This window comes from Lineus longissimus, chromosome 12 (assembly GCF_910592395.1).
Source record: "Lineus longissimus chromosome 12, tnLinLong1.2, whole genome shotgun sequence".
Taxonomy (NCBI): domain Eukaryota; kingdom Metazoa; phylum Nemertea; class Pilidiophora; order Heteronemertea; family Lineidae; genus Lineus; species Lineus longissimus.
Window position 1 is genome coordinate 10649078 of NC_088319.1, and position 27713 is coordinate 10676790.

At 42.4% G+C, this 27713-nt stretch overlaps 2 protein-coding genes across 4 annotated transcripts; one reads left to right on the plus strand and one right to left on the minus strand.

The window, feature by feature from the left end:
• Positions 1–2171: 2171 nt before the first annotated feature.
• Positions 2172–25083, minus strand: LOC135496813 (uncharacterized). 3 transcript variants are annotated; one of them, XM_064786339.1, is made up of 14 exons: positions 24932–25000; positions 24408–24552; positions 19006–19305; positions 15699–15873; positions 15047–15216; positions 14067–14172; positions 13204–13304; positions 7515–7676; positions 7064–7157; positions 6276–6808; positions 5733–5790; positions 4419–4633; positions 3661–3869; positions 2172–3134 (listed from the first exon to the last, which is right to left on the minus strand). In XM_064786339.1, exons 3-14 carry the CDS (start codon positions 19015–19017, stop codon positions 2933–2935), a joined length of 2037 nt encoding a protein of 678 aa, XP_064642409.1. In that variant the 5' UTR covers positions 19018–19305; positions 24408–24552; positions 24932–25000; the 3' UTR covers positions 2172–2932. The 3 variants fall into 3 exon arrangements, with proteins under 3 accessions (XP_064642409.1, XP_064642408.1, XP_064642407.1); XM_064786338.1 differs by lacking the exon at positions 19006–19305; XM_064786337.1 differs by lacking the exons at positions 19006–19305; positions 24408–24552 and having other exon boundaries at positions 24932–25083.
• Positions 20352–26594, plus strand: LOC135496814 (uncharacterized protein C1orf50 homolog). Its single transcript, XM_064786340.1, has 4 exons — positions 20352–20447; positions 22386–22588; positions 23551–23682; positions 25506–26594. The coding sequence occupies exons 1-4, from the start codon at positions 20423–20425 to the stop codon at positions 25725–25727; spliced, it is 582 nt and encodes a 193-aa protein (XP_064642410.1). The 5' UTR covers positions 20352–20422; the 3' UTR covers positions 25728–26594.
• The last annotated feature ends 1119 nt before the right edge of the window (positions 26595–27713 follow it).

Genomic DNA, 27713 nt, shown 5'->3' on the forward strand with positions numbered 1-27713 from the left:
TATATTCAATTCTATCACATGAGATATCATAAAACATCTCGAGACATTACCTATAGATCTGATGTTAAATAATTATATTCTGTCCAGATGATTTAAAATTATCAGATAAATTTAAAACATCAGATGATTTTAAATCGTCCCATTGAGATGTTTATAAAACATCTTATATATTAAAAAATCTCATTTCATCTCGGCAAACTCCGTATGATCCCGAATGCCTTCGTTACTTTCCAAAAATTACCAACCAATCGCAGCCGTGCTTTCATATTCCCTGGGAATTCAAACAAAATGTGGGCGATATTTTAAAATTATCTGTCGGATATTTAATAATCATCTCACCGAAAAGAGTTATCAAACATCTGATCTGATTTGATATAAATCAAATAATTATGACATGAATTCAACTCCAGAGAACACTGCCGTGGCCGCCGGTCATACGATTCAGTGGTACCGACTTGCCTTCAGGAATTCCTCCTTGAGTGCCTCGTAAATGGCTTTGCACACTTCAGACACAATACGGGATATCGTTACGGCAGATATACGGAAGAGATACATCAGGCTGACGAATGAATCGCCTGAATTTAGAAATAAAAGGGAAAGTTTAAGAATTTACATGGCCCAGCTTCATTTATAAAGTTCTTCATGTCATAATTATTCGATTTATATCACATCAGATGTTTATCAAATATCATTTGTTTTTAAAACATCTCACTGGTAATTTTAAATCACCAAGACAAAATTAATTATTTAACATTCAGGGGCCAGTTGTTCAAACAACGTTAACAGATAACGTGGCGTTAAGCCAAACTGACGTTATCTTTCTCACACTAGTCCTGTCTCACTTGAAGGATTGATACCAAATTTTAATCTGCCATCAAGAACTTCGATAGCAGGGGTTACATCCTGCAAAAGTCAATTCAGTTGTTACTTCCAGTTTTGCCATGGTTGGTCTCGGAAAGATAACGCCAATCTGTGTGAATAAAATAGTGAATAAAATAATGACATAAATGGAACTTCATATCACCGGTTATTCATTGAATTTCAGTTATGTCAGTGGAACTGTGTCTGGTTTGTTTATTGGGAAATAAACCGTGAAATAAAGCAACATTTGGAAAGTTATCACCTTTTTACCTATTTCTTCTGCTGAAATCCCTCAGTGCAGTACCTCATGTACGTGCTCTATTCATGAGATAGTGGGGAAATAAGCATACTCACCAGTTGCCAGAAAGCGCAAAGTCACGGCAAGGCGCTCCCTCACCGGAATTGCAGGCCGCATACACGTGTCCTGTTTGTGGATCCTGGGTCCAACAAGCACTGCAAGCTCCTCGAAGTCAACTGCGGAGAGTCTCAAAAAATTGTTGAGACGACTCGAATCTTCCAATCTCAGCTCCCGTAGGAGGCAGTGGTATGCACCGTGTTGCTCCCTTCTAAGAAACCATTCATGTACCCAAAGCTTGTGCCTCCTCTTTTGCCTCCGCTCACGCAGTGTCATGTAAACCACAATCGCCGCGGCGACTTGTTTCCTTCTTGCTGGCAACATGCTGAATGAAGACAGCCACGTGGAAGGTAAATACGGCTGTCAGACAGAAACTATCATACAAAACCACCGTACGTGGATGGCCCTTACGACAGTTGCTTTCGATAGAAACTATCTCGCTCGTTTCCAGAGCTCGCAGACAGTGACTATCTGCGATTTTTTCTTCATAGTGGAAGGGCTATGGATAGTTTTCTGTCGACAGTTTTTCAATTACTGTCGACAGTTTACTGTCATGTGGAGCCGCACCTTACAGTTAGTCAGTCGTCTCCATCCCCTATCAAACTCACCGATTCGACTATCCCATGGAGATGATACGACTTATCGACTGGAACGATCGGGATAATAAGTCCATCGATCGAGATACATGTATTTCAGGGATATAAATCATGTGTTTTCCTTTAACCTCCAGCCACTAGGACTGTACATATCAAACTCATTTCTGAGCGTCAACACAATGATATGTTCATTGTAGGTCGGTTCTATTAGTAATCATAAAAACTACCAAATTACATGCCGACTTATCGGCGGTGAATATCAGTCCTAAAGTCTCCTCCCTGGATATACGCACAACGACGATGGATCGGCATGCCAAATACACTGAACATAATTCATTTTGAGAAAATATCATGGCGATTTATTTATCCATTTTGTACATATTGTATTCAATATACATGCATATACAACAAGAAATTCAAACATTTTCATTTATATTTTAGACTGAGACATCGTGCAATGTTTTCGTCCCAAGGTGATGATAGCCCTTCTGGACGCTCGGTGTGCTGCGAAAGAACGTCCAGGGACCATGTGCTCACCTGCTTTGTCAACATGTACATGCCCAATATGTTTCAAAAATCTAATTTGAAGTGTCTGTACTACGCGCCACCTATAGGGACATTTTGGATTTTGACCTCTGTAACCTTAAAAAGTAGGTTAAATCAAAAACCCGGGTGACATGTGATGTAGCCTTTATAGATACCCCACCAAAACTTCATCACTCCAGCTACTACCGGTTATTGGCATCGAAATGGCAAGAAAAGATTTTGTAATGGCTGCCAGATGACCAGAAAGTTCCAGATCCACAGTGGTGTAAATAACGATTAGCATGGATAATGGTCTGCCTCAGGAGTACTTTTTACTAGGTCAATGTTTATGAGCGTAACTCAATAGGTCAACAAAATATGTTCCTTCAGTGCAAGTCAGCACTAAAGATTGTTACAGAAATTACGTGTCGAGGTTGCTAAAGACTGACATCTGAAACGACAGTGGTAAAACTACATGTATTCGAATCTTACTGTCTCCTTTCATATTAGTTAAGATTCGGTAGTCAGTGTGGCCTATGACAGCTGTAACTTGTATTTGAATCACCGAATGATGCAAACGTACTTGGTGAATTTCCTAGTTTTTCGAGGGACATCTGACAAATCTGAATAACAGATACGTGATAAGCCTAAAGAAAATTGTGTAGCCCACCAGACATAGACAATTGGCCCAGACAGGGAAGGTAGCTTTCCTCATGGCCAGGTAGGCTTCGGATGGAACTGACGTCACGTTCAACTCCCGGCACTCGGCGAATATTGAGGTTGTGTTGGTGGCACAGCTGAAATTAAACAAGAAAAAGTAGAAATACTCATGATGTAGGCCTACATACCGTCTAAACTGTTCCGCACCTTAGCACGAGCGTGAACTCAATCCAATTCGCAACAGAGCCTGTTTGGATTGGTTCAAATTTTAGGACAAGCTCGGTGGAGCAGGATTGGATCCTTCTGATTGGACAAAAAGATGCGAAGTCTCGCAAAGAACACTTCTGATTGGTTCATTTCTGATAAATACCTCGGTCAAGCAGAATTAAGAATTTTCTGATTGGAAATACGACTCAACGCCCGTAAGATTGGTTTGCTTGTCTGTCACTCCACAGGACCGAATATTTCAATAATTAAAAGAAACAGTTCTTTCAAAGATTGGGAATAGGGTTAGAATATTCAAATTGGACAATTTCTATACCGTATTTTGACCCTCAATGTATTGACATTGACATTGTATTGACAGCAGTCCAGACAACTGGCGTCAAGAGGCTACGGAAGCAATGCTACCGCTGGAGGTTCCGTGACCTTAGCGGTACTTACGTTATGGGAGGAGCGTTACTGTACTCGAATTCTGTGTAGCTGTTGAAAATGTAGGTGACAATGGAACAGTACTTGATCCAGTCGAGCCAGAATGGAATGCGCTGGGTGTAGAAACCACCCGACAACATGGTGGCTAACATGAATACAGCACCAGTGGTTATCCCCGTATTCATGTCATTGGCGGCTACAGCGATCATCAACCCGATACTCTGAAATGAATGGAGAAGAAGACACATTACGTGCGTTCACGTATACTTCGCTGCTGATCGTTTGAAACTTAATGTATACGCCGTTCATTAAAAAATTGAAATTTGTAGTGGTATTTGAAAATTTCCTATTACAATGATGTAACGTTTTCTGCACAATGTACTTAGGGCTAAGCGTGCACCTGGGCTTGTCATACGCGAATAATGCAAGGGAAAGGTGTTTTGTTTAAATCATCGCAAATCTATTCAAAACAACACGTTTTCTCTTGTGCCGGTGTAAAAGTAAAAAGTGTCCCCCCTAAAAAAAGTGTCCGGGCCTATTGTATTCTGACAGATTATGGCATATGGTTCTATAGAGGCAATGACCGTCAATAGCTCAGCGCATAATAGAATCCTTTGTTCCCGGACATTTTATCCTAGGACATTTTAAACTTCTACACCGGCACGGCAGTGGCGAGTGTCATTTTCATGGAAACAACCACCAAAGAAATGAAACGGCGCTTGCATTTAAACAGCAACTTGCACAAAAAGCGATAGCTAATATAATTTTACCATGCATAACATTACTCCCAACGACATGACCCCATACATGGAAAAGAATCCATCCACCCCCTTCAGGCCGATCGTCCAGTACACGATGATCAAGAAACCAAGGGGCTGTATCAGCAGGAGAATCAGTTCACTCAGCCACTTCGAGAGAAAGAACGCGGAGAGTCTATAGGAACCGGCGGCACGCTCTTTGTTGATTATCACGCGCTCCGTAGGATCTGGAATGGGAAGAGGATACAAGTGCCGTTTACAAGACTCGAAAAAGCCACACCGAATCGACCAATCTCCCACCATCCTGGCACCAGTTGTTTTCAATATACTCCACCTCTCGATATGTTTTGGGAACGAGGTATAGGAGAAAAAAAGCCTGATCTCAAAATGCACTTCATTTGCCTCTTTTGCCGGAAGAAACCAAATGTACGCTGTATGGCGAGGCTAGGAGATTGCGAATGACATCGGGTCAAAAACGACACCCACAGGGCAGATACATTTATTCATCCGCACCGGAAGTGTGGCATATCAAGGTGTGGTAAATTGATGGCTGTGATGGGCGAAACTGGATAAAATCTTCATTTACAGGTGGATTATTAATCAACAGAGCCAGGCCATCCTAGGCATGCTTTATGATAATGAATAATATAAATGGTCTTACTGGCCAGTTTAATATTTGCATTTTAGTTGGCCGAAATCAGTGCACAGGCGTCAATTTGTAGAGACGGTTTACACAAATAGTTTTTTCTCAATCATTAGGTATTGGAATCCTATAAAAATTCATTATTGTATTGGTAAATGGTTCTTCATGACAAATTATGGTAATGATTGAAACATCACAGGGGTACTTCTTTGACCTAAAGCTATATGCACACAGGGAGAAAGTACACAGAATGTATACAATCATCAATACTGGATGACGAAGAGATATCTTACTGCTAACGTTCATGCAACGTCCTGAAAATGTTTTCTTTGTTGCGTTTATCTAGCCATACACATTTGTATACCATCCATGTGAATAATAACGTTTTAGATACCTAGGTGTAAAAAGTAGCCGTCAAAAAAGAGGTTTACAAAGAACCTCGCTGCTAGTATTGGTGCGTTACTTTTTTCGTTTATCAAATGAAAGTATCTTAAAGGTTATCTTTTGACCCATGCTTTTATTTAGCCGAGGCAACGGGGGAAAAAAAATCACGTTTTGCCGCCACACACACGCGCCGGCGAGTAATGGTGATTCGAAACGTCTCTATATATCATCACGGGCCTGGTTGCTTATCACCAAGGCCATGTCATGGATAAAGCTAGATGTGGTCCGCATTTACTTACATGAGGCAAGGTTATCAAACAATGGGACGAAACTCCAGTATACCGATGAGAAAAATAGCTGAAAGAAGAGCATGATATGATGTAGGACTGCCCAATGATGAAGAATATTCGAATCACCTCACTGAAAATCATGAAAAATACCGCGCTGGTACCAACGTCCCTTCCTAGAACGGTCCGTCTGCCAGCATCCATCTCAAAATTCTGGACGCAGACGAATTCTACTAACGTTTTCAACGGATTTGTTTCATCAGAGTTGGAAAGACTCTGGTTTCATGCATTGTTTCTAAAGCTAAGGGAATGCTGCGCTTGGTGGCCATCTCGCTGGATATTACAGTTTGAGCAATGCGCGCCGAGAAAGCTTTTAGTATAGCGTTGTCGTCGCCAGGATTGTTCCGCGCATTCTAACTGTTTCCTTTAGTCAACGATTGTATTGTAGAAGGGGTTGCCATTACTCGTGTGAATCAAAAAAAGTCGGGCGAATGAGAACATTGGTTTTGATGATGGTTTTCGTAGCGTGATCATGACCAATTCATCCGGACTTACCACGCCCTCTCTGTCTCTAATCGCCTCCTCGGTCCTATCCAACTGGAACCACAACAGCCCCACCACCAGACTGATCAACAAACTTTGCACTAGAGAAATTGGCGCCAGAACCCTGTGCCGGGCCTGCTTGAAGTTGCGCATGAAAAGAACCCTAAACTGAGTCAAGAAGGAAGACTGGAATTTGACCCGAGCGTCATAATATTTGTCAATATTAGAAATCATTTCCTGTCCTGCAATCTGCACTTCGACAGAATTCGGGTCAACTTTTCCATTTGGCACACCTCCGTTTCCTTCTAGGTTCACGTTAACTGTTTTGGCGTCATTTTCTTCCATGACAAATCCTTCATTTGCGTGTCCGTTGCTGTCTGTTGTTTCCAAGATGACCGCCATGCTGGCCCGATATTCGCCCCAGCCTTTAGCGCCATGGCCCAATTGCTGGAGTTCCTTCGCCCAGAATTCTGTTTTCGTGAGTGCTCGACCTGCTGTAGTGACAGTTTCTTGGACGGATTCATCTGGGGACTTTACTAAATCCACTGAAAAAGAATCAAGGTTAGAGATCTTGAGCGCTTTTTCATAACGCATGCGGACCTTTGGGAGCCTAGCTCCGTGCATTAACTGGAATGAGCGGCCACAACTCCAGTTTCCAGGTTTCAAATCAAGGCTCAAATTACTCCAAAGGTATAGGGGTTTTAATAGCAAGGAAACTACCCAACGGAACGAATGAATCCAACCCCCCCCCCCCCCCACAAGCGTCACCGCCTTAAGTTGAATCAAGAACTTAAGCTTACATATGAAATCAGCTGGGTTATAATTGGGCGTACAAGGCAGACCAATATTCTCGAAGTACCTGGCGATCTCCGCCCCCTTTCCGTAGTATGCGACCTAAACGAAAGAGATTATTAGAATCAGGAGAAGTTTAAACGCTTTGGATTGTCGTCCACCGACTTGCGGCAGGCAATCGTCGATGCTTCCCATCGGTGATGACTCAGCCAACCACAAGAATGTCTGGTGAGGTAGTCTATTCATCAATTTGTCATCAGCAGACCTTGGCGGGACTTTCGTCATCCTAAACATAATCTTCCTATGGTGGAAGGGACGAGGCCGTCCGGAGTTTATGTCCGTGCAGTTTTAACTGGGCCTTTATACTTGGGCTGTGTGAAACACCTTCCCTTTCTTCGGAGAGGGTCACTTCGATCTCAAGCTCGCACAACACTGAGCCTGATAAACATCGGTACCCACCTTTCCACCACTAAGTAACAGCACCTTATCGAATGCGTAGAAGATCTGACTGGACGGTTGATGGATGGTTGTGATGACTGTCTTGTTGTAGTTTTTAGTGTATTTTTTCATTGTCATCATAAGACTGTGAGCCGTGCTCGAGTCGAGACCTGACGTTGGCTCCTATAACGAAAACAACAAGTCATCAGTCATTCGACGGACGTTCTGGATCTGTTTTATTTTGGTTTATTTTGCCGTATTGTCTGTCCCATGCACTTCTGTGGTCAACGGTACAATGGTCGATATATCATAAGAAAGATCTCCATCATTGGCCATCTTCTTTGTTATATAGGGTCATGGCATGTTCCAATCGGCCAGGAAGATGTCAACCCTAAATAAGGTTACATCTCAGCCGCATTAGCATGTACACCTGCTTCCTCTTTCAAAACAAACAACACAGTCAATAGAATCTCCCTTTTCGAACAAGTACTACATTTAGTCCTCCGTACACTGTCTAAAAATGGGTCTTGGGCCTTTCTACCGGTATGTATTTTTGATCGGACCAACTTAATGGAACTCAAAGATGTTCTCAAATCAAAAAAGTCAATCGCCAAGTGAGACACCACAAACAACTCAAGACCCCAACAACACGTTGAGTAATCACGTTACGGCTAATCCAGCAGAGAACAGCATTGTCCCGCCTCTTGAACACGGTCACATTACAACGCCAACACCAAATTCGGACAATGGTCAAGGCGCGTGCGACCATTGTCCCTGCCTCGCAAAACTAATCAATACTGTTGACAGGATCGAAATCGAACTACAACAAGTGAAAAAGGACAATACAGGAACCACAAGTCCAAACGTGGACATCAAGAAACTAAAAGAATTCGTGAAAACTACAAACGCGAACATTACTTCGAATAAAACAACAGTCGCAGAAATAAACCTTAGCTTAGAAACAATGTCGGCATCAAGTGATGCACGTTTCACCGACTTAACTGAGGAAAATAATTCCTTAAAAGCCGAATGCTCCAAACTCAGATCAGCTCTCCTTGCGTCACAAACAGAATTTAGTGCGCTGTCCGAAAAGCTCAAGGATATTAACAAGAATTCAAAATTAGCGCTCCAAAAATGTGGAGTATACGACGATCTACCACGTGAATTCAACGAGGTGAAATTAGCTGTTGATCGCATAAAGGACATACGAGATTCGGGTGTTGCAAAGCTAAGAAGTGATCTAAAGGTACTAAGAAACGAGTTGAAAGCCGATGACAAGCAAACGCCCAATTGTGATTGCGACTCGAAACTAACTGATTTGCGCAAATCAGTCGATATGATACGCTCAAAATTCAATGTTCTGGATCGAGAAACCCAGGCCATAAGAAAGGAACCCCGTTATGCTGATCGTGTCCGTATGGAATCACCCACATCACCATCTTCGAGAATCAAGAAGGCATCCTCCCAACCAGTGATTGTCCATTCGAATCACAGCAAGGAGACACAAGCGGCTTCTCCTACGAATCATCCAGACACTTCAAACGAGACAGAGGCTGCGCCGTCCGGCAAACCAAAAGACGCGACTCGTATCGAGAAAGAGATTCGAAATCCATCGCAAACTACTGAAGAATCGCCACCAAGGGCTATCGGAACCGTAATCTTTACGAACCAATGTGCGGCTCAGAAACAAACGAATACTCATACCGTTCTATCTGATTCAACGAAACGGTTCAGTGATGAATTCTCAGGTGTAATCAGGAAAAATCGCCAGAAAAGGGCTGTGGTCTTCGTTGGTCGCATCTCCCTCAGTAGCAAAGTACACGCATTAGTTAACTTTCTAGAAAATCAAGGTATAAATACACCAAGGGTCCGGCTCATACAAAGCAAGATCCGAGGCACGCAGTCAGCCAAAGTAATTGTGGATGAAAGAGACAAAGATGTTCTCCTAACAGAGCATTTTTGGCCCGAAGGTATCATGTGCCGTGAGTGGTTTGACTAGCGCTTTCTCACCATAATGTCCATACCAAATAATCAACCAAACTCATTTCGCATTGCATGTTGGAACGCTCGCGGTGCAATGTATGGGGCCAATTATATAGACCATCTTCTCATGTCGCGCAACTTAGACATACTTGGAATCTGTGAGCATTGGCTATACCCGGACTCACTTAAATTTCTAGATACAATCAACAGTAGCTACAAATCGTACGGTGTGTCAGACAATGATCTTCTTTCGTCGCATATGAATCGCAGGGGGAAGGGAGGTGTAGCAATCATGTGGCACAAAACCCTTTCCCCTTTGATAAGAACACTAGATATAGAGGGTGACCGAATCGTCGGAATATGTGTTAGCATCCCAAATCGCAGACCCACTTTTATCCTTATGGTATATCTACCAAGCGTCAATCATCCAGTGGAGTTCTTCGTAGAATATGTTGACTACCTTGCCGAAGTGCATGATGTATATGACTCGGTTGGAAACGTAATCGTATTAGGAGATCTAAACGCTCAAACCACAGGGGAGAGAATGCCAATAAGGCCGAACTGCCAAAGAACGCGCGTGCTAACAGCCTTTCTTAATAATGCTAACTTGCACTCAATTCCTGTCAGCTCCTGTTGTAAAGGGCCAACATTTACATTTGACCCGTACGAAGGCTCCCACAAGACGCTCATAGATCACATCTGTGTGAGCTCAGTAACACTAGAACATTCGAAGGACAATGAGGTAATCGATGATGAAACACTCAATACATCAGATCACCTCCCAGTCTTCTCCGTGATTATGACATACGCCTGCGAGAGTAGAAACGTAAAGCAAACAGATAATCGCGAAAATGTGAAAAAACCGAAGCGTACAACATTTCATTGGGCACGTTGTATCCGGTCAAACTTCCAAAGAATCAAGCATTATTGCGCAGCCCTAAAAGCTACGTTGCCAGCATTCGAGTCCAGCCCCTCAGCCTCAAACTGTGATGTTGATGACCACTACAATCAAATCATAAGCGCCATGGTAAATGCTGCCGAGCTGTCTATTCCGAAAAGCAATCTCAACAAAAGACTCCGTCCGTATTGGAACGAGTGCTTAAAAGACCTGCATACAAAAATGCGTCAATTACGCCATGCTTGGGTCTTAGCGGGAAAACCCAGAGCTATGTCCAGTGATACACGAAAGCAATACAAGGACAGCAAACGAGGATTTCGCGCCGAAATGCGACGTTTAAATGAAAGACTTCAGGAGCAATTCTATGATGAAATAAATGAAGCAGCAGAATTTGACCAAACGCTCTTTTGGAAATTACTGAAAAGTAAACAACGCAATCAAGAGAGACCACCTCCTCCCATGCGATTTAACGGGGAAGTGGTATATGACACCAGTGACATCTGCTCCAAATGGGCAGATTACTTTGCGAATCTTTACAAACCTGACCAGAGTGGTAAATATGACGAGACTTTTAGAGAGGAAGTGGAAAAAAGAATTCGTGAAATGGCAAACCAATCGCAAGGAATCCACATATCTGTGCTTGACGACCCATTTACCCAAGAAGAGGTAGAGTCATGTCTACGACTTCTTAAAAACGACAAAGCATCGGGACTTGACGGAGTCTCCAATGAACATTTAAAATACGGTGGCTCTGCACTTCACAAAGCGCTAACGAACCTATTTAATCAGTTTATGTTAACAGAACATGTACCGAAAGATGCAAAACAGGGTGTTATCCATACCCTACACAAAGGAAAGGGAAAGGACAGGAGTGACCCAAACAGCTACCGTCCAATCACCCTGTTGCCAACCGTGTACAAACTGTTTGAAAGACTCATATACGAGCGGCTTAAAATATGGACCTGTGAGGAGAACATTATCTTCCCCCATCAACAGCAGAGCGCGTATCAGAAAATGCGCAGCTGTGTCTCAACGACATTCGTACTACAAGAAACAATCTCGCATCTATTAGAAAGGCATTCTAAAGTGTACACCTGTTTTTTAGATGCAGCTAAGGCTTATGACACTGTTTGGCAAGACGGATTGCTTTACAAACTGTTTAACTTTGGAGTACGAGGCAAACTATGGCGCATTATCGCAACCTGCTACCAAAATATTGAAAGCTGTGTCATGGAAAATGATATGTACTCACCGTGGTTCAGCATCAAACAAGGCGTTCGTCAGGGTGGAGTGCTCTCCACGTGGCTCTATCTGCTGTATATGGACAATCTCCTCTATACCTTAGAGAACACAAATTGTGGCGCAAAACTAGGAGACATAGAATGTGGTTCCCCCTGTCATGCTGACGACCTGACCCTCGTCTCACTTGCTAAATATGGTCTTGATCACATGATGTCATGCAGTTTCAAATATTCAATCAAGTGGAGGTATGACTACAACTCAGACAAGTGCATTGTTGTGGTGTTTGGTGAGACACAGCATCAATGGCAAAACATTTCCAATGAACGAATGTGGACGCTTGGAGACAAACCGGTTAAGGAAGCCGCTTCGCACATACACCTTGGTGTAATACAGAACAAATACAGCCGAACAACGACAACAGCAATTTCCGCCGCTCAAAAGCTAAAGAAAACTCTCATGTGCATACTAGGTCCGGGGATGCAACCCAACAAATTTAATCCCATCTCCAGTTACCATATCTACTGTAGAATATGCCTTCCGAAGGCACTTTACGGCAGTGAACTATGGTCCAATATGTCTGAACGTGACTTAATGATCTTAGAGCGTGCTCACAGATTTTGTCTCAAACGAATGCAAGGATTTAGCAAAATCACTCGAACTGTAACAACACAAGCCATGATAGGAAGTATAAGCCTAAAAGCACTCATCGATAAACAATGTCTTCTATTCTTTGGACAGTTAGCAAGAATGCCTGAGCACCTACTCCCCAGGCGTGTTTTCAATTTTCGGCTCCGCTCAATGTTGAACAGAACAAATAGTTCCGAAACTTGTCTCGGGTATGTGCCAAACTTAATGACAGTAATGGACAGGTTTAACCTTTCAAACTCCCTAAAAGAGTTCACTGAAAGTGGTCAACTAAGTGTGCCAACCGGTACCCCCTGGAAGTCTTTAGTTCAAAAATCTGTTCTCAATCAAGAAAACTTAAACTTCAGAGCAGAATGTACACGCAATAATCTTTTCAGAATAATGAACATTGAAAAGTCTCTGGACTATCCGTCCTTAATATGGACAACCGCTCAAACTGATCGGAAGCACAAAAGCAACTATGCCTTCCTAGCTAAGCTAAACACGCTACCAGAAACTATCACAGAAACAAAGTGCAATCGATGTACTCAATGTTATACCGATCCGCAACTTCATTTTTTCTGTGGATGTTCAGGTTTTTCCTCCCAACGTGAGAAATTTTGGGAACAAATTGAAAATGAATGCCCAGTTGAACTCAGCACAGCACTGTGGAACATGTGCGACGATGAACTCACAGAAACATTGCTCGGGAAACAACTTTCCGCTTTTGATTATGAAGAAAATGTAGCACTCCTTCGGATCACAGCACAGTGCTGGAATGCTTAGGCTAATTATATCTAAAATGTTTTTCTTGCCTAAGACTACATATTTTTTGACAACAGCTAGAAGTATGTAAATAGTGTACATTAGTTGTTATAATTTTATGTTGCTTTGAATTTTTTGTAATCTTCTATATAGGAGGAATAAACAGATATATATGTATTTTTGATCGGACCAACTTACATCCATGAGCATAAGCGCTGGATTGGTGAGGAGTTCGCAAGCAATGTTCGCCCTCTTCTTCTCACCTCCCGAGAGACCTCGTTTCGAGAAATCACCAATAACTGAAAAATGGAGAATAATCAAACTTGTTCTGAAATGTATCATTGCAATATCGCAGTCTGCGAACGAGGTTCATTCGGGGTTGGCTGGTCCACAGGAAACTGCTTCAATAGCATGCCGCGAAGTTACTATTTATAGCTCACAAGATCATTTGCATAAGATATTGATGACCTTTTAGTCACGTGACAGGCGGACATCGACACTTATTTCTACGCATTTGAGCTTATTCCAAAGTAAATTATCTTTGACCCTGCATTGTTTTTAGCATGAATGATACCATAGAGTCAGAGAGAGAAATATTCAGAACAATTATGTAGTATTTCCAACACTCGGACATGTGCCAGATTGAATCTAACTGCCCTAGTTAGAAAGCCTGAATCCATTACGAAACCGCATTTTGTCCGACATTGCCTGTAATTCAGCGATGGGGAAATAGAGGGCAGCAGCTGCAGTGACGTCATCTTCGCGGAATGCTATTCATGAAAAGAACATCGTGGTGTTTTATGCATGCCACGATGTAAATGGCTGTTTAATACCCTTTCGGAACAAAAGAATGTGACCGATGGACTCTACTTCCTCGTTTGTACACAGTCATTGGGTAAAATTTCCCAGACTTATTATCGCGAAATTAGTCCTTCTCGTGCGCTGCTTTGAGCGGCGACTAGAGAGGCAATGGAAAATTATGTAAATTTTTATTATCATTCAACAAAAAAAATGTCATCACGGAAAACAAGTAGACAGCGACGTCGTATGGAATTACTTACTAGTGTTCTCGCATTTTCTAAGATCCAGCGCATCTATGATCTCATTGATCCGTGCTTTCTTCTCTTTCCACGACATCTTGTCAGGTAGTCTCAACAGAGCGGTGCACTGGAACGGGCCAAACGAGAGGTAGATTAGTTCAGCGACGTGCTGGTCTGGCCCAAATTCGAGGTCAATAAGTTCAACGGCAGAATCGGGCTCGATCGGGCTGGACCAAGCCCAACTCGAGGTAAGTGAATTCTGCCACGTCGTGCTGGACCAGGCCCGTAACTCGAGGTCAAAAGTTCAGCGGCGTGCTGGCCTGACCCCAACTCTGAGTTCAATAAGTTCAACGGCGTCGTTCTGGACCGAGCCCAACTCGACATACACGAGTTCAGCGTCGTGCTGGACTGAGCCCAACCCGAGGTAAATGAGTTCCGCGTCGTGCTGGACCAAGCCCAACTCGAGGTAATGATGAGTTCAGCAGCGTGCTGGACCAAGCCCAACTCGAGGGTAATGAGTTCAGCGGCGTACTGGACCAAGCCCAACTCGATGGTAATGAGTTCAGCGGCGTACTGGACAGGACTAAGCCCAACTCGAGGTAAATGAGTTCGGCGGCGTTGTGCTGGACCAAACCCGACTCGAAGTTTGTGAGTTCGGTGGTGTGCTCGAAGTCGGGACAAGACTGCGAGAAGAAGCATAGAAAAGAGAGCGTGAGAGCACGAGGCCTGCTCTAGGCTATGACGCTGAAGCATGTACTTCTGCGAGGATCAGAGCAGCAGCAAGGATATACGTCTCTGTTGTGGTTGAAAGTGACTGCTCACAAAACTTGAGGTTAGACTATAGTTTAGCAGGTGAAGTGATTAAGAGTGGAATAAGTCAACTCAAAAAGTGAAATGAGTGCGGCTTTCTGGGAGGAGCGGCGAGGTTGAATGACTGCGACAGTGGTTCTAGAATGGCCAAACCTGACGGCCGATGTTCTGTGCGGAGATTCTGCACTTACTGTGAGCGTTTCCTTCAGAGTGAGCATACTGAAGAAAATATCTTGCTGTAAGACGTAACAACTCTGTCGCCTCATCGGTTTGGTGAACTTGACACCATTGGCGAAGATCTCACCAGAGTCGAGAGGTAGTCTGCCAGAGATACCATTCAGGAGAGAAGTCTTGCCGGAACCTGGAAAGAGAGAGGACAAATCCATCAGATTGGTCATTGACCGGTCTCGTCCATCACCCTAACGTACTTAAGGAGATCCAATTAGAAAGATGCAATGGACTGACCCGGGAGCCTAGCTTTTGTGGGCGTGACCGGTAGGCCTACTTGCCTCAATTGGGAACCGATTGCATGTCATGGTTTATTGAATCTTATTGACCAATGTCTCGCCATCTTCGTCCGAACTTCAACTGCACTGAATTCAGGCACCAAGGAGATAAAATATATTGATGGTATGGCAGATGCAAAGGATTTGGCAAGCGGGTTCACAGGACGAATCCCCATCCCAAGTTCCAAGCATTCTGGCTTACCATCTGATTCACAATTCCCTGTTTATTACACTTCAAAATAGGTAGAAGTTTGATTTTAAGACGATGACGAAGTACCCCAGGTACGCTTGGATGAAGAGAAGTTGTCAAGGTTGGAATAGACGGTGGCTAGCTTACCGCTGGGCCCCATAACTGCCAGCATGTCCCCCTGAGCGGCTGCCCCGAATACATCTTGCAGGATTGGTCGTCCCTTGATCGAGAGGTTGATCTCCCGGAAGAGGATATCGATGCCGAGGATGTTCCTCTCACCCTCTGGCAGGGACGACTTGGAGGAGCTTCCTTCGAATATAGACTGAAAATATGGAGAAGCATTCTATACTATAGGCCGTGGGCCAAATACAAAAAGGGGCTTAGTTTTTTTATTCGTGATAATATTTCGGCGGCAGAATAAAAATTTTATTATGGTGATGAATAAGGTGCTTACTTCACATAAAAAAACAAGGAAGTGACTATTTGGCAAGCCCGGCTCACCAAACAGCGCCTTTTTTTCTGCCCAGATGCAAACTCGCACAGTGCCGAAATTAAAATTCAATTTCAGACACTGGAATTGGTAAAATTCCGCCATCTTGGATATCGGCATCCTGAGATTCAGGTGTTTTCAACACTGCGTCACCACCACTTCAAACTCCAAAGTCTTATCCAGGCCTAGTAAGTGCCACCTTCTTTCATAAAATGGCTTGTTTTATAAATAAATAACAAAATATGATCTTTGTAAATAAAACCCGAGATGTTCTGGTGTGTTTTTACGTGAATTTATTGCAAACTGTCAATGCAGTGTAGTGCAGTCATCGTGTTCTCGGGCGTAGTGGTGATGCGATAGCCTCTTTGCAATTGTAAAGATTCTTTACATTTCCACATGCGCGGTACTGCTTTTCAAGATGGTGGCAATTTAGCAGTGCTAGAGCCGTTGTTTAGGAACGACATCAGCGCCTCTAGTGTCAAGATTGGCCCAGATGGAGATCCTAACTCATGCATATTCAACCATCCAGGAGCTCATTATCATTCGTGGCAACACGGTCAGCAACACTGGAGTTACAGTGAAACGCCTTTAGAAATGCACACTAATGCATTTAACATGCTTATCAGTTAAATCACGTTTATGACTTTTTTTGTAAATCCATACAGTCATGTACATGTACAAGCTTCTTCATGGATTATTGACCAAAACCCGAGTTTAGTAACAGAAATTGAATCGAGAGCGGGAAGTCGGCCATTGTTAAATATGCGCATATAAATTCGAATATGACGTCACTGCTCTCTGATTGGCCAACATGTGAAGAGGGTAGTATTTTTGTCCTGTTTGGCAAGCCCGGTGTAACATCTGTGGTTGTTCCCCATGTGTCAGTGTTTCCAAACAATAGGCAGCTAGAGAGACCACGACTTTTCAATAGGGGGGATACACAGAAAAACTCTGTCAATCTATTTTTGAGCGTTCCCAAACAATGAGGGGAAACACTCAAAAACAGAAACACTCAAAAACATTACACCGGCTTGCCGAACAGGGTGGCTTTTTAGTGCTGTTTGGCAAGCGGCTCTCCAAACAGGACAAAAAAAGATGCCTGTTCGGCGAGCGGCTTGCCAAATAGACCCGGCCAAAAAACAAAACTTCTTGTAATCAGGCATGTTTTACTCCTACACGTGCATGTACAGGGGACCGAACATCCCATGAAAACGAGGCAAGTTCAGTCAATTAAGCGAGGCATTTTCTGTCGTCTGCTCGCGGAAACAAAAGATGTTGAAGTTTTATCCCCTGCTCCAGGAATGGGACCGCACATCCCGGAATGGGACCATACATCCAAGCAATTGCGGACGAAAACATTTTGAGAGGGGTTTTTTCCTTACATTCGTAAACTGACAAATTTGACGGCTAAGTTGACTACAAAGTTTGTCAACTGACCAATGAAATACCGATTTTCATTTAATGTCATTGGGTCCAGAACTGATTCACGAAGGCCTAACTGTGTTCGAACAGGACAAGAGCTTCTTCGGAACTGAAAAATACAAGGCATCACTATTTTGGCTAGGTTTTACTTCATTTTGAAAGAGTTCTAAATGCTTTAGGATTTCAAGTTCTGGCCTAAAGGATAGTGTCTATGGTCAACCCCAAAGTGTTTCTGCTTGGTCATGGCCAAAACATACAGACAGGGATTGCTTTTGGAACGAAGACAAACATTGTTCAAATTGCTGATTAGTCCAATGACAAGTTTGAAAACGTATTGCATTTGTAGTCCAAAAAAACTTTGTAAACATGCATACGCAAGAAGGCCTACGACTTCTTGAACCCCCTTTACTTTTCGCAAGTCATTCGCCCTTACTTATAATGCCAAGCTTATGATATTTCTGTGTTTTATTTTGGACAGTATATGGGTCTCTCATGATATGATCATTCGGTCAAGAGTCACAGCAGTGAATATATTTTGCATACCAATGTGTAGGGCCAGGACTTCCAGGAACTCGCATGCATTTCTGGTCAATTCATCCCAGAGGCAGAGAGCTCAGCTTAGGTATCAAGTGTGGAGTGGCCATATGGGCATAGCCAGAGGCCCAGCATGGGAGGGCCAAGGGGTAAGCGGTTGCGACACACATCTCCCTATCCTAACCCCCCTCTTGGAGAAAAAGTTGAGACTGACGGAGAAAATCCAGTGCGAAATCCATAAGGATGTGGAAATTGACTATCAAATCCTTAAGGATGTAGAAATTGACTATCAAATCCTTAAGGATGTAGAAATTGACTATCATCACTCCTTGTATTTCTGGATAACGATCCCCATTCTTGAAATACTCTAGTTTCAGCCATTTAAGGCCACTTCTGAATAAGTGCATGTATGTGTGTTTGGAGTCAATGCGAGCTAAATGCCCTAAATATTCTGCATTTATGCATTTTGGTCGTTTGCAAGGGGGACAGCAGGCCCTTGGGTTGGGGGAGGCAAAATTTAAAATAAAAACAATTTTTTTCTCTCAAATTTTACAGCAAAAATACATTATTTAGTATTTATTTGGAGGGGCACTTCCCCCTGCCCCCCCCCCCCCCGCGCTATATACATGTAGCTGTAGGCCTTCGCCCTTTCGCCCCTGGTGCGATGCCATTCAGCAGCGATATAGAAAGCGAGTCGGTGCACGACACCATCATCATCGGGACCGACCTGCACTATAATGATATCGGAACTGGGTCAACATTATGAATTATTGTTTTAAAGCCCTACATCGTTCGTAAAAAATTGGGAATATGAAAATGATACTTTCAATTGCGTAAAAACATACTGAATATTATAATGTTCAGCATTGCCTTTGTGTAAACAGATAGACAAATAAATGTACTATAAATACCAATTTTCAACAAATTTGGTTCTGCGCTACGGCGTTGTATTTTGGTGGATTTCTATTTAACTGGATCACGAGTAATTACAAACGGTGTATTACTTACCAATCTTCCCATATCTTGAGCTCTCTATTCTACCTTCAGATGTTCACGCACAGACCAATAAGCCCGCCAATGTCAGTTGATATTCATTCATTCCGAATGTCTCCTTTTTGACCTCTCTTAACATTTCCCACACCGCATGCTAAACAACGTGGGTTCATTACGTAATCCTGGCTAATCCTTGAATATTGACCCTGTTTCGTGATTGTGTACCCTCATGTGTGCACGTTATCCCATCATGCGATATACGACCAGATTGTTCACAGGCACATGAGTGGTGTCGGTTGGGTGTTCTTTAAGTGCCTGTGAATGGTGTGGGAATACATTTTCGATGACAGTGAGAGGTTAATTGCAGAAAATTAATTTTTTAGCAGAGACATAGCATATCGTCAAGCACCATGGAGATAATATTAAACTTCCTTGTAGCGCCATCCTCGAAAATCCAGAGTAAGGCAAAACGAAACTTAGTCATTTACCTCAACATCAGATCCAGTTTGCGTGTCTTCATAAAAAAATGAAAAAGTTCCAAAGGCAGTTAATGTTAAGACCCTTTCAATATTGTTTACGTTATTTAAGGATTGATTGGTCTTAATCAACCAAACCTATGCCTCAAATCCCTGTTGCATCTTCAACGTCCATAAGTAGGTTAGCGCATACCCCCCCCGCCCAGTCAAGTTTAGCGTTCCAATTTTCTAGGGGGGGGGGGGGTCACTTTGTGTTCAAAACTAGGGTGTCAAATCCCCGAGAAAATGATAAAAATACGGGAGAACTTTTTCAGAAAGAATTCTTGCAACTCGAAAAAAGGGGCGTTTTTTCATTAAAATTTATGACCACTTTACTTATTTTCCCTTGTTTTCGGTATAAAAACTCAACAAAAAAAGGAAAATAACATGAAATAAATGGGTTACAGAGGCGATTTCTTACAAAGGAGTCCCAAGAAAGGGGGTCAAAATTTAGATGGAAATCCCCTTGATAGGAGGGTACTGTTAGAACATGGGAACGAGCACCTCCCTCCCCGTTATAGAAGTTGAAAATGTACCCCCCCCCTCCTGGCACCAGTTGTTTTCAAAATACTCCGCCTCTCGATATTTTGTATGCGACATCCTGATTTCAGGATACCCTCTGACGGATTATGGTCTATGGTTCTATAATAGGCAATAATCATCAACAACCCAGAAATTAAAGCGCACAATTTAATCATTTGTTCCCCGGATATTCTATCCCTTCTGCACAGTCGTATGCAGGTTGCTGTTGCCAGCAACACATTATTTGATATTGCACAAATTATTTGCTACTAGTTGTATAAGTTTTCAGTTTTTCCTGTAGGCGGTAGGTGGCGCAGATGGCGCTTGCGTGGTTATCTTTCACGAATTTCTTAACCAGGTCTTGTCATTTTTCCTTGTTCCCGATATAAACGAAAATGTTGGAAAATTCAGTGACCACAGGTATTCCATTGTGTTGTTAAGTTTTACATAAAACTATGGTGAATCGGCATCCAGTGTTTATTTCAGGTGCCATGACCAGTGTTTGCAAGCATTCATGCTTTTTATACTGCCCAAAAATGCGTAGGGCTTCCATGTATCAATGCATGTAACATGTAGGCCTACAGCTAGAAAAATGACGTTCCGTTGGTGCTGCAATAATGACATCCTCTTGCTAACAGGGCCTACAACATGACTCCTCCTTATGCATGTTCCGAGGGAGGGAGTAAGTAGTGTCAAGTGAAATGGCCTGAAATAACTGTGATAATGTCATGAGGATGCCAAAATGGAGTTGGACAGTCATTTACGTCCTTTCATTGCCGGGACGGGGCCTTGTCTTTACTCCGGTCTACCTAATGCGCGTCCGGAACAATTTGTGCGTCCGGAAGAGAAAATGCACGTCTGGAACAATTTCCTATGTAAATATGAACCTAATGTTGCATTAGATGGCTTAAATAGCATTTTAATTCCATGTAGAGAAAATAAAATTGGAAAAAATCTCCTTGGTGACTTTGTATTTTACAATTTTCAGCGGGGTGATTTGGGTGTTAAACAGCCATCAAATCCCAGTTTACTGACGTTTCTCCTCAACCAATTGTTGTTGCAGTTGCAGAATTTCGATAGTATAGTAGCCGTGTTGTAATGGATTAGACTGGTATCTGGTGTCTCAGCACATGGAATGCTGACAGAGTGTCTTAATCATTGTTAATTTCAACCCTTTTTTGCATGACCCTCAGGATGCTTTTTTTGGTACTATTTTGTCAAGTTCTGTGTCGCCAAAGATTTGAGGTTTCAACTCACTTTGATAATAATATTTGATAATGATTTTTTTTTTAAATTACAGTATTCTGTCCCTTTAATGCGGTTGTAATATTTTAGTATAGATCTATATATTTGTGATGTCTATGTAATTGTAAATAAATATATTTTGTGAGAAAAATAAGTGAAAATTGTACTACTTCTTTGATGTGAGTGTATCCTTAAATCCACTGTCATCACTAGATCCTTTGATAATAAGCCATAGCTAAATTTAAGTGTAGCCAATTAGAAATTAATCTAAAAAATAAGTCCCCCCTCCCGGGCCCACTCTGTCGAATGGTAGAAAAACTGGCCTTTTTATTTGAATGAATAAGATATATACCCAGGAAAATAATCATCAAGCTCATCTTTAGTTGAAGCTCTTAAAACCCCACTGAATTTTGTTGACCCCCTTCCCCCGCCCCCCTCGATCCCCTCCCCTCCCCCCTAAAAGCGCAAATTGGCTTCACAATAATTGCTATTGCCCCTTATCCCACGGCACGCAAAGACAAACTCATACCGACTTTGACGACCACAACAGGAGAAGGCGCGTAAGGAAGTTGGGATATGAGTATGGCATTAGTAATTAACCACCTCGCTGAAAATTGTAAAATACAAAGTCACCAAAAAGATTTTTTCAATTTTATTTTCTCTACATGGAATTAAAATGCTATTTAAGCCATCTAATGCAACATTAGGTTCATATTTACATAGGAAATTGTTCCGGACGCGCACTTTCTCTTCCGGACGCGCTCCAGACCCGCAAACAGAGTTCCGGACGCACATTAGGTGGACCCCTTTACTCTTTGTCAAAGTGAAGAGGAACCAGGGTCCAAAGTAAGCAAATGGGTGCACGTCAGAAGACCTATACTTCGGACAGTGTCATAAGCCATGACCTGACCCTTTGTTCGGGGTGAAAGGCTTGACTCGGACTAGTCAGTACCCGGCCAAACATTCCTCTTCGAAATAGTCCATAATTGTGTGGTGTCAGGTTTAGACAAAATAGTCTGCACTTCATGAGGTAGGCCGTAGGTGAGAAAAAATCATTCCCCAAACGATATGTTTGCATACTGCTCTGAGGATATTCTGCCTTTTCTTTTTCAGTTGCGACAGTTGAATCCAACCCCGCCCCAGGGGGTGTAGCGCTTGTCAATCACTACATGACAACACGACATGGTGACCCAACAGATTTAGTTGAACTCGCTAAAGTAGTGCAGAGGGCAGATGAAAGTGTGCGGGCGAATGCTTCCAACAAACTGACAGTAATAGCTGAACAGATTCGATATTTGCAGGAACAGGCAAAAAAGGTAAATGGACTAGCACGAGCGTAGCCTATTAGTCAGTAGTATGAACTTAAAGATCAACTGATCATTCTAAGATTAATAAGCTTTTGTCAGAAGGGCCTTCTTCGCTCAAGCCAGCAAGGTTGTAGTGCTCAAGCACAAGATATCAAGATATCAATTCAAGATAGTAATATCAATGCAACATTTCAAGACAATAATACCACTAGTTGAGCAGAACCATTCTATCTACTGTAAACCCTTTGGGACTGATAAACTCTGTAATCAATTGAGAGATGTCCTATTGAAAAGCTCCACTGACATTTTGAAATTGTTATGCATTGCCACAAAGCAGCAACCTGAGGTGGCTCCGATCCACTGCATTCTTTACTCAATTTGTTTTTTTAGTGAAGGATTCTTATTTCGAACCCTCCGAAGACAAAGCATTCTTAATTTGGACTCGGAGACCAAATTCAGCCACTCAGAGTGTCCGAATACGCTGTCTATGTATTATGTAGCGTGCGAACACAACCTGCATCTATCAATGTTGGCAAATTAATATTACCTCCACTAGAAATGCCAATAAAGTAATTTGAAGTTTACCCCCGTGTTCATACACATGAATATCCTTTTTGGACAATAATGGCATAACCTCTCTATTAAGGACACCTCTACATTACGAACACCAACGCCCAGTCCCATGGGTGTCCGCAATAGAGAGGTTGTACTGTATTATTATTATTATCATTTTAAAGGGAATCTATAGGCAGTAGCTAAGTAGGCAAAAAAAGTTACTCAAAGTTGCTAATAGGGGTTTCTCCCATCTCACAGTACGTCGAAACTATTCTTGCTTGTTCCAGGAACGTATTTAGTGCTGAATCAAACATGACACAGTGCCAATACTGTGCATATTAGTCACCCAAAGATGGCCAATTTAACCCCCTGCTCCCCCCTATAGTCCCCTTTTGAGATAATTTTACACATTTCAGGCCTTGACAGAGGCGAAAAGAGATAATGATCTTCATCATGCTGCATGTAATATGGTAAAGCGTCCAGGAACCATTTATCACATGTATGAGAAAGAATCGGGGCAAAAATATCTGTCAATATTATCACCACAGGTAAGCATATCGTATTTTCTGAAGGTCTTTTAGTGTTATCTCATGCTTTGTGATTAAAAAAGATAAAATGAAGGATTATCCGTTTTCGTTAGATACCTTAAGGAATGGTGAGTTTATATAGCACTTTTTCGCTGTGTTATCTAATGTTTCAAAGTGCTTTACAACATGTACAATGGGAAACATTATTACCCAGCCTATCAAGAAACCTTTCTGGAGAACCGAGGGCAGCCACAGTCTGGAGCACACAAGGACATTTCAGGCTAGTTGAGGATTAGAAAGTGCCACCGGCCGGCTATCGAACCTGGGACCTCCTGATCACAAGGCCGACGCTCTGATAGCTGTTGTGCCACCGCGCTCCCGAACGTTTACTTTGACCGTTCATGACCAATCAGGTCATTTCCTCAGAGAAAGTGTCTTGGTTCTTCTACTGACCACTAGGGATAGTCAACAAAGTGAGGTCCAAGAACCAAGACACTTCTTCTGAAAAAATGACTTTACATGCTTTTGGTCATTAGTCGTGGAACGGCCAGGTGAATATTCCTGAACTGTTTCGCCAAAAAATTAAACCTTAAATTCTAGGATTATCGAACAGATGAATCTTATCAAGAATTTCGAAACAATGATAATGAAACCAGAACAAATTACTTTGAGATAAGGCTTACCACTCTACCATAGCAAAGTGACAGAAATCAGACCTCGGTTAATTTGATTTCTGGCAAACTTACATGTAGGTTTGGTGTCAGCATTTCTTGAACCTTCGAAATTGCTTCAAGCAAAGTGACTTCATTAGTTTTGGAAATTGACAGTGCCTTTCTCACTCAGTGAGTCTTACTGTCAGCCTGTATGCTGGGTGTGTGAGAGTCTTATCACCTGGAGCAAATAAGGTTATTTCTCAACCTGTTATCACCGATTGCATCCGCCTTACTGCAAGTTTTGGTATTACATACATGTATGTTCAAACCACATACTCTAGACACACCGATGTAAGACCGGTTCATTAATTTGAGGTATGAACGCCCCCAGTAAGCATTTAACAGGCCGCGGTCCCTTCTTACTGATTGGCTCACACTTGTTGGTCTTCAGGTTGTATTAAGTTGATGGAAAGTGGTGTTGGCATCGGGAATGAACTAATCACTTGTGACCTATGGTGTGGTCAATGAGTTCCCCTGTCTATTAGACTAGGCCTATCGACAACAAATCTTCAATAAAAGAAATTGCATTGGTGAGTCTAGAATAATTAAATACTTACTTCTTGCATGGCATCGATAGCTGTAAGCTGGGTCTCTTTGGTGTGGTCCGCTCCAGCAAAGGTAGACAGTTTAAATACAGTGATCGTGGTCATAGCATACCCATAGCTAGCTAGGTCATTGCCCTTTTGTGCCAGATTGTAACCATTTTCAATTTTGCATGAAAAATTCTCTTTCAATTTGGAATAAAAAATTCTCTTTCAAGTTGGAATAAAAAATTCTCTTTCAATTTGGCATAAAAGCCATGGAATTGGAAGGCAGAATAATGATTTACCTGACTTAACTGAATCAAATGCTGTCTTGGTTGTTTGGGGCTTACTTTCCTTTGTAGGTCCCTCTAACAATGCAGGTGATGACGTCATGTGAAACCACTATATCATTCATGTCAATAAGATTCATGAAACAAAAAATTTAATGCCCTTTGACCATGTCCCATTAACCCACTTTTCATTTTACTTGTAGTGTAGCACGCTAAGGGTTGATTGCCTTTTTTGGATATTGGGGCTACAATTACCCCATTCTACCCTGGTATTTCAATTGATTTTATTTGAATGACGAAACTTATCTCGATTGCAGGAATGGGGTTCGAGCTGTCCACACGAGTACCATGGTGCTTTCAAACTCAACTACGACTATTCTTGGACGCCATTTGAAGACGTTCCCAAGCGTGAAGAAAACGACGCCTTGATTAATAAAATCATCAACGCCAAGTATGCGCTGCCAGATTGTACGAAACCGAATTTTGAGGGAATTCGCAAATCGCAACCAGAAATCGAACAGATTGATGATGAGAAATGAAAAGTATCAGAAATGAGGACCATACTGTGATAATCGGCAGCAGTTTATTAGAGGCAGTATTAATCTTGTCTATTACCCCATACATCCTATGAGCACCAAGCTAAAGGATAGTGCATATGTATTGCATAAATTTTCCTGGTTCTCCTCAGGTTCCTTATAAACATAGGTCAGCGCTACTTGATTATGCTTGGTGCACTGAGATAAAATGGCTGTGGTTTTATTAATAGAATGTTTGATCAGTTAGACAGTGCTGATCAGGTATACACATCTGCTGGTATAGTTACAGTGAGATGAATTCTGCCATTAATCAACTGCTGTTATCGGGCATGAACATTGGTGACAGGTGATATAAAAAAAACATTGGCTCAATGTCAATTTTCAGGGAGTATATAAAACAGGTTTTTTTGGACATAAAATGTAGCATGTGGAAATTTTGGTTGCATCTTATAGATGATTTTGAAGTTCAAGTAGTGCCTAAATCAATTGAAGAATATTTTCAAATTGTCGGATCAAAACTTTCGTCCCAGGAATATTTGAAATTTCCATCTGGACTTGAGCTTGAGGTGGAAATAATGGAGGCGTATTCCAAGTCTGGGGGGGGGCTTGCTCCCGATGAGACAAGACCACCATTGAATAATCATAGGTTGGAGGATCCAAACCTATCAATTACATGTGTGTAGGTTTTTAACTGTAAAGTCTGTTGGAGAATAGGTTTGAGTTGATTGACTGATTGTGAAAATTGTAGATAAATGATGTAAATGAGTGCGTATTGACATGGTTCCACAAGTATCTGATCAGAGGTAAGGAATGATAATATAAAGTTCTCTTGCATGTTTATTAGAGCAAAATAAATTGACAAGATTTTAACCTAGTTTTCCTTGTGAGTTTTGAAAGTCCTTGCCACATCTTGATCTTTCAGATTTCCTCATGGCGCTCTCTTTGGGGAACATACATCTCTTGTCCATGCCTGAAATGACTGTGATTTACCACACGGGCCATTTTAGGGGGTCAGTGGCAGAGTAATAATAGCACTGGGCTTATAACCAGGATGTCATCAGTTCAACTTGGGACAAATCATTACTGTTTCATCTTTGTGTCCTGGGGCAAGGCACTTAACCCTGCTTGCTTCTCTCCACCCAGGAGTAAACTCGGTACCAGGCTTGCCTGGGAAGTTAATCTGTGCTAGACCAGCATCCTATCCAGGGGGAGTAATACTCCTGGTTGCTTAATGCAATGGAAACCGAAATCAACTCCACCCGGATGACCCCATTCAGGGCTCAGTTTTCTAGCCTTTCTAGTACGTTAGCAAAGAGCAAGACCAGGGAAGGGGAATTTGTAATTCCAGGTCCATTTTGCGTACGCATACCTACAGCTGTGGGGGATTAAAAATAAGATATCCCTCAGTATGAAAAAGATGAGATGCGTCCACCATAGAAGTTGGATGGTTCAAACTGGATCTTCAGCGAATGCTCTGCTCTTAGAGGTGTTATTCTCTGAAGAGTATTCCTCCTAGAGAGGATGAGCGTTTTTGCATGCTACTGCGGTTAGGCACCAATTGGATTTATTGGCCTAGTGACTCCGTCTTTGGCCAGAGGTGCATGTACATAGAGAGCCCACGCAAGCTGATCATATTGCTCACTTGGTGGGGTATTTTGCCTGCCCTGGCGCAGACACCAGATACAAGAAAGTCTCATTCGCAGGTCTGTCGAGAGCCAGGAATTTTGTTTCCTTGAAAACCATGCACACCAGTTCATCCAGAAATAGAATCCTGGGTTCTCCCCGGGCCCTATTGCGTGGCAGCCAGCTGTGTTAACTACAAGGCTAGGACAATGAGGCTCAGTCCTGGTACTTCAAATCAGTAGAACTGCAGACTCGAAGTCCACCTCAAGAGGATGAACATGGCCAGGTTCGATAGGCGCCAGTGCAACACATATGATCAGATACCAGAACATGTGCTCCAGAACTGCTCACTCTGGGCACCGAGAC

Coding starts and splice junctions, on each gene's coding strand:
- LOC135496813 (XM_064786337.1), bottom strand. CDS start 25,024: ATGACCACGATCACTGTATTTAAACTGTCTACCTTTGCTGGAGCGGAC. Junction 15,874..24,931: donor CTATCGATGCCATGCAAGAA/GTAAGTATTTAA, acceptor CCATATTTTCAG/TCTATATTCGAAGGAAGCTC. Junction 14,173..15,046: donor CTCTGAAGGAAACGCTCACA/GTAAGTGCAGAA, acceptor GGCCCGTTCCAG/TGCACCGCTCTGTTGAGACT.
- LOC135496814 (XM_064786340.1), top strand. CDS start 20,423: ATGTTGGAAAATTCAGTGACCACAG. Junction 22,589..23,550: donor TGCAGGAACAGGCAAAAAAG/GTAAATGGACTA, acceptor TACACATTTCAG/GCCTTGACAGAGGCGAAAAG. Junction 23,683..25,505: donor TGTCAATATTATCACCACAG/GTAAGCATATCG, acceptor TCTCGATTGCAG/GAATGGGGTTCGAGCTGTCC.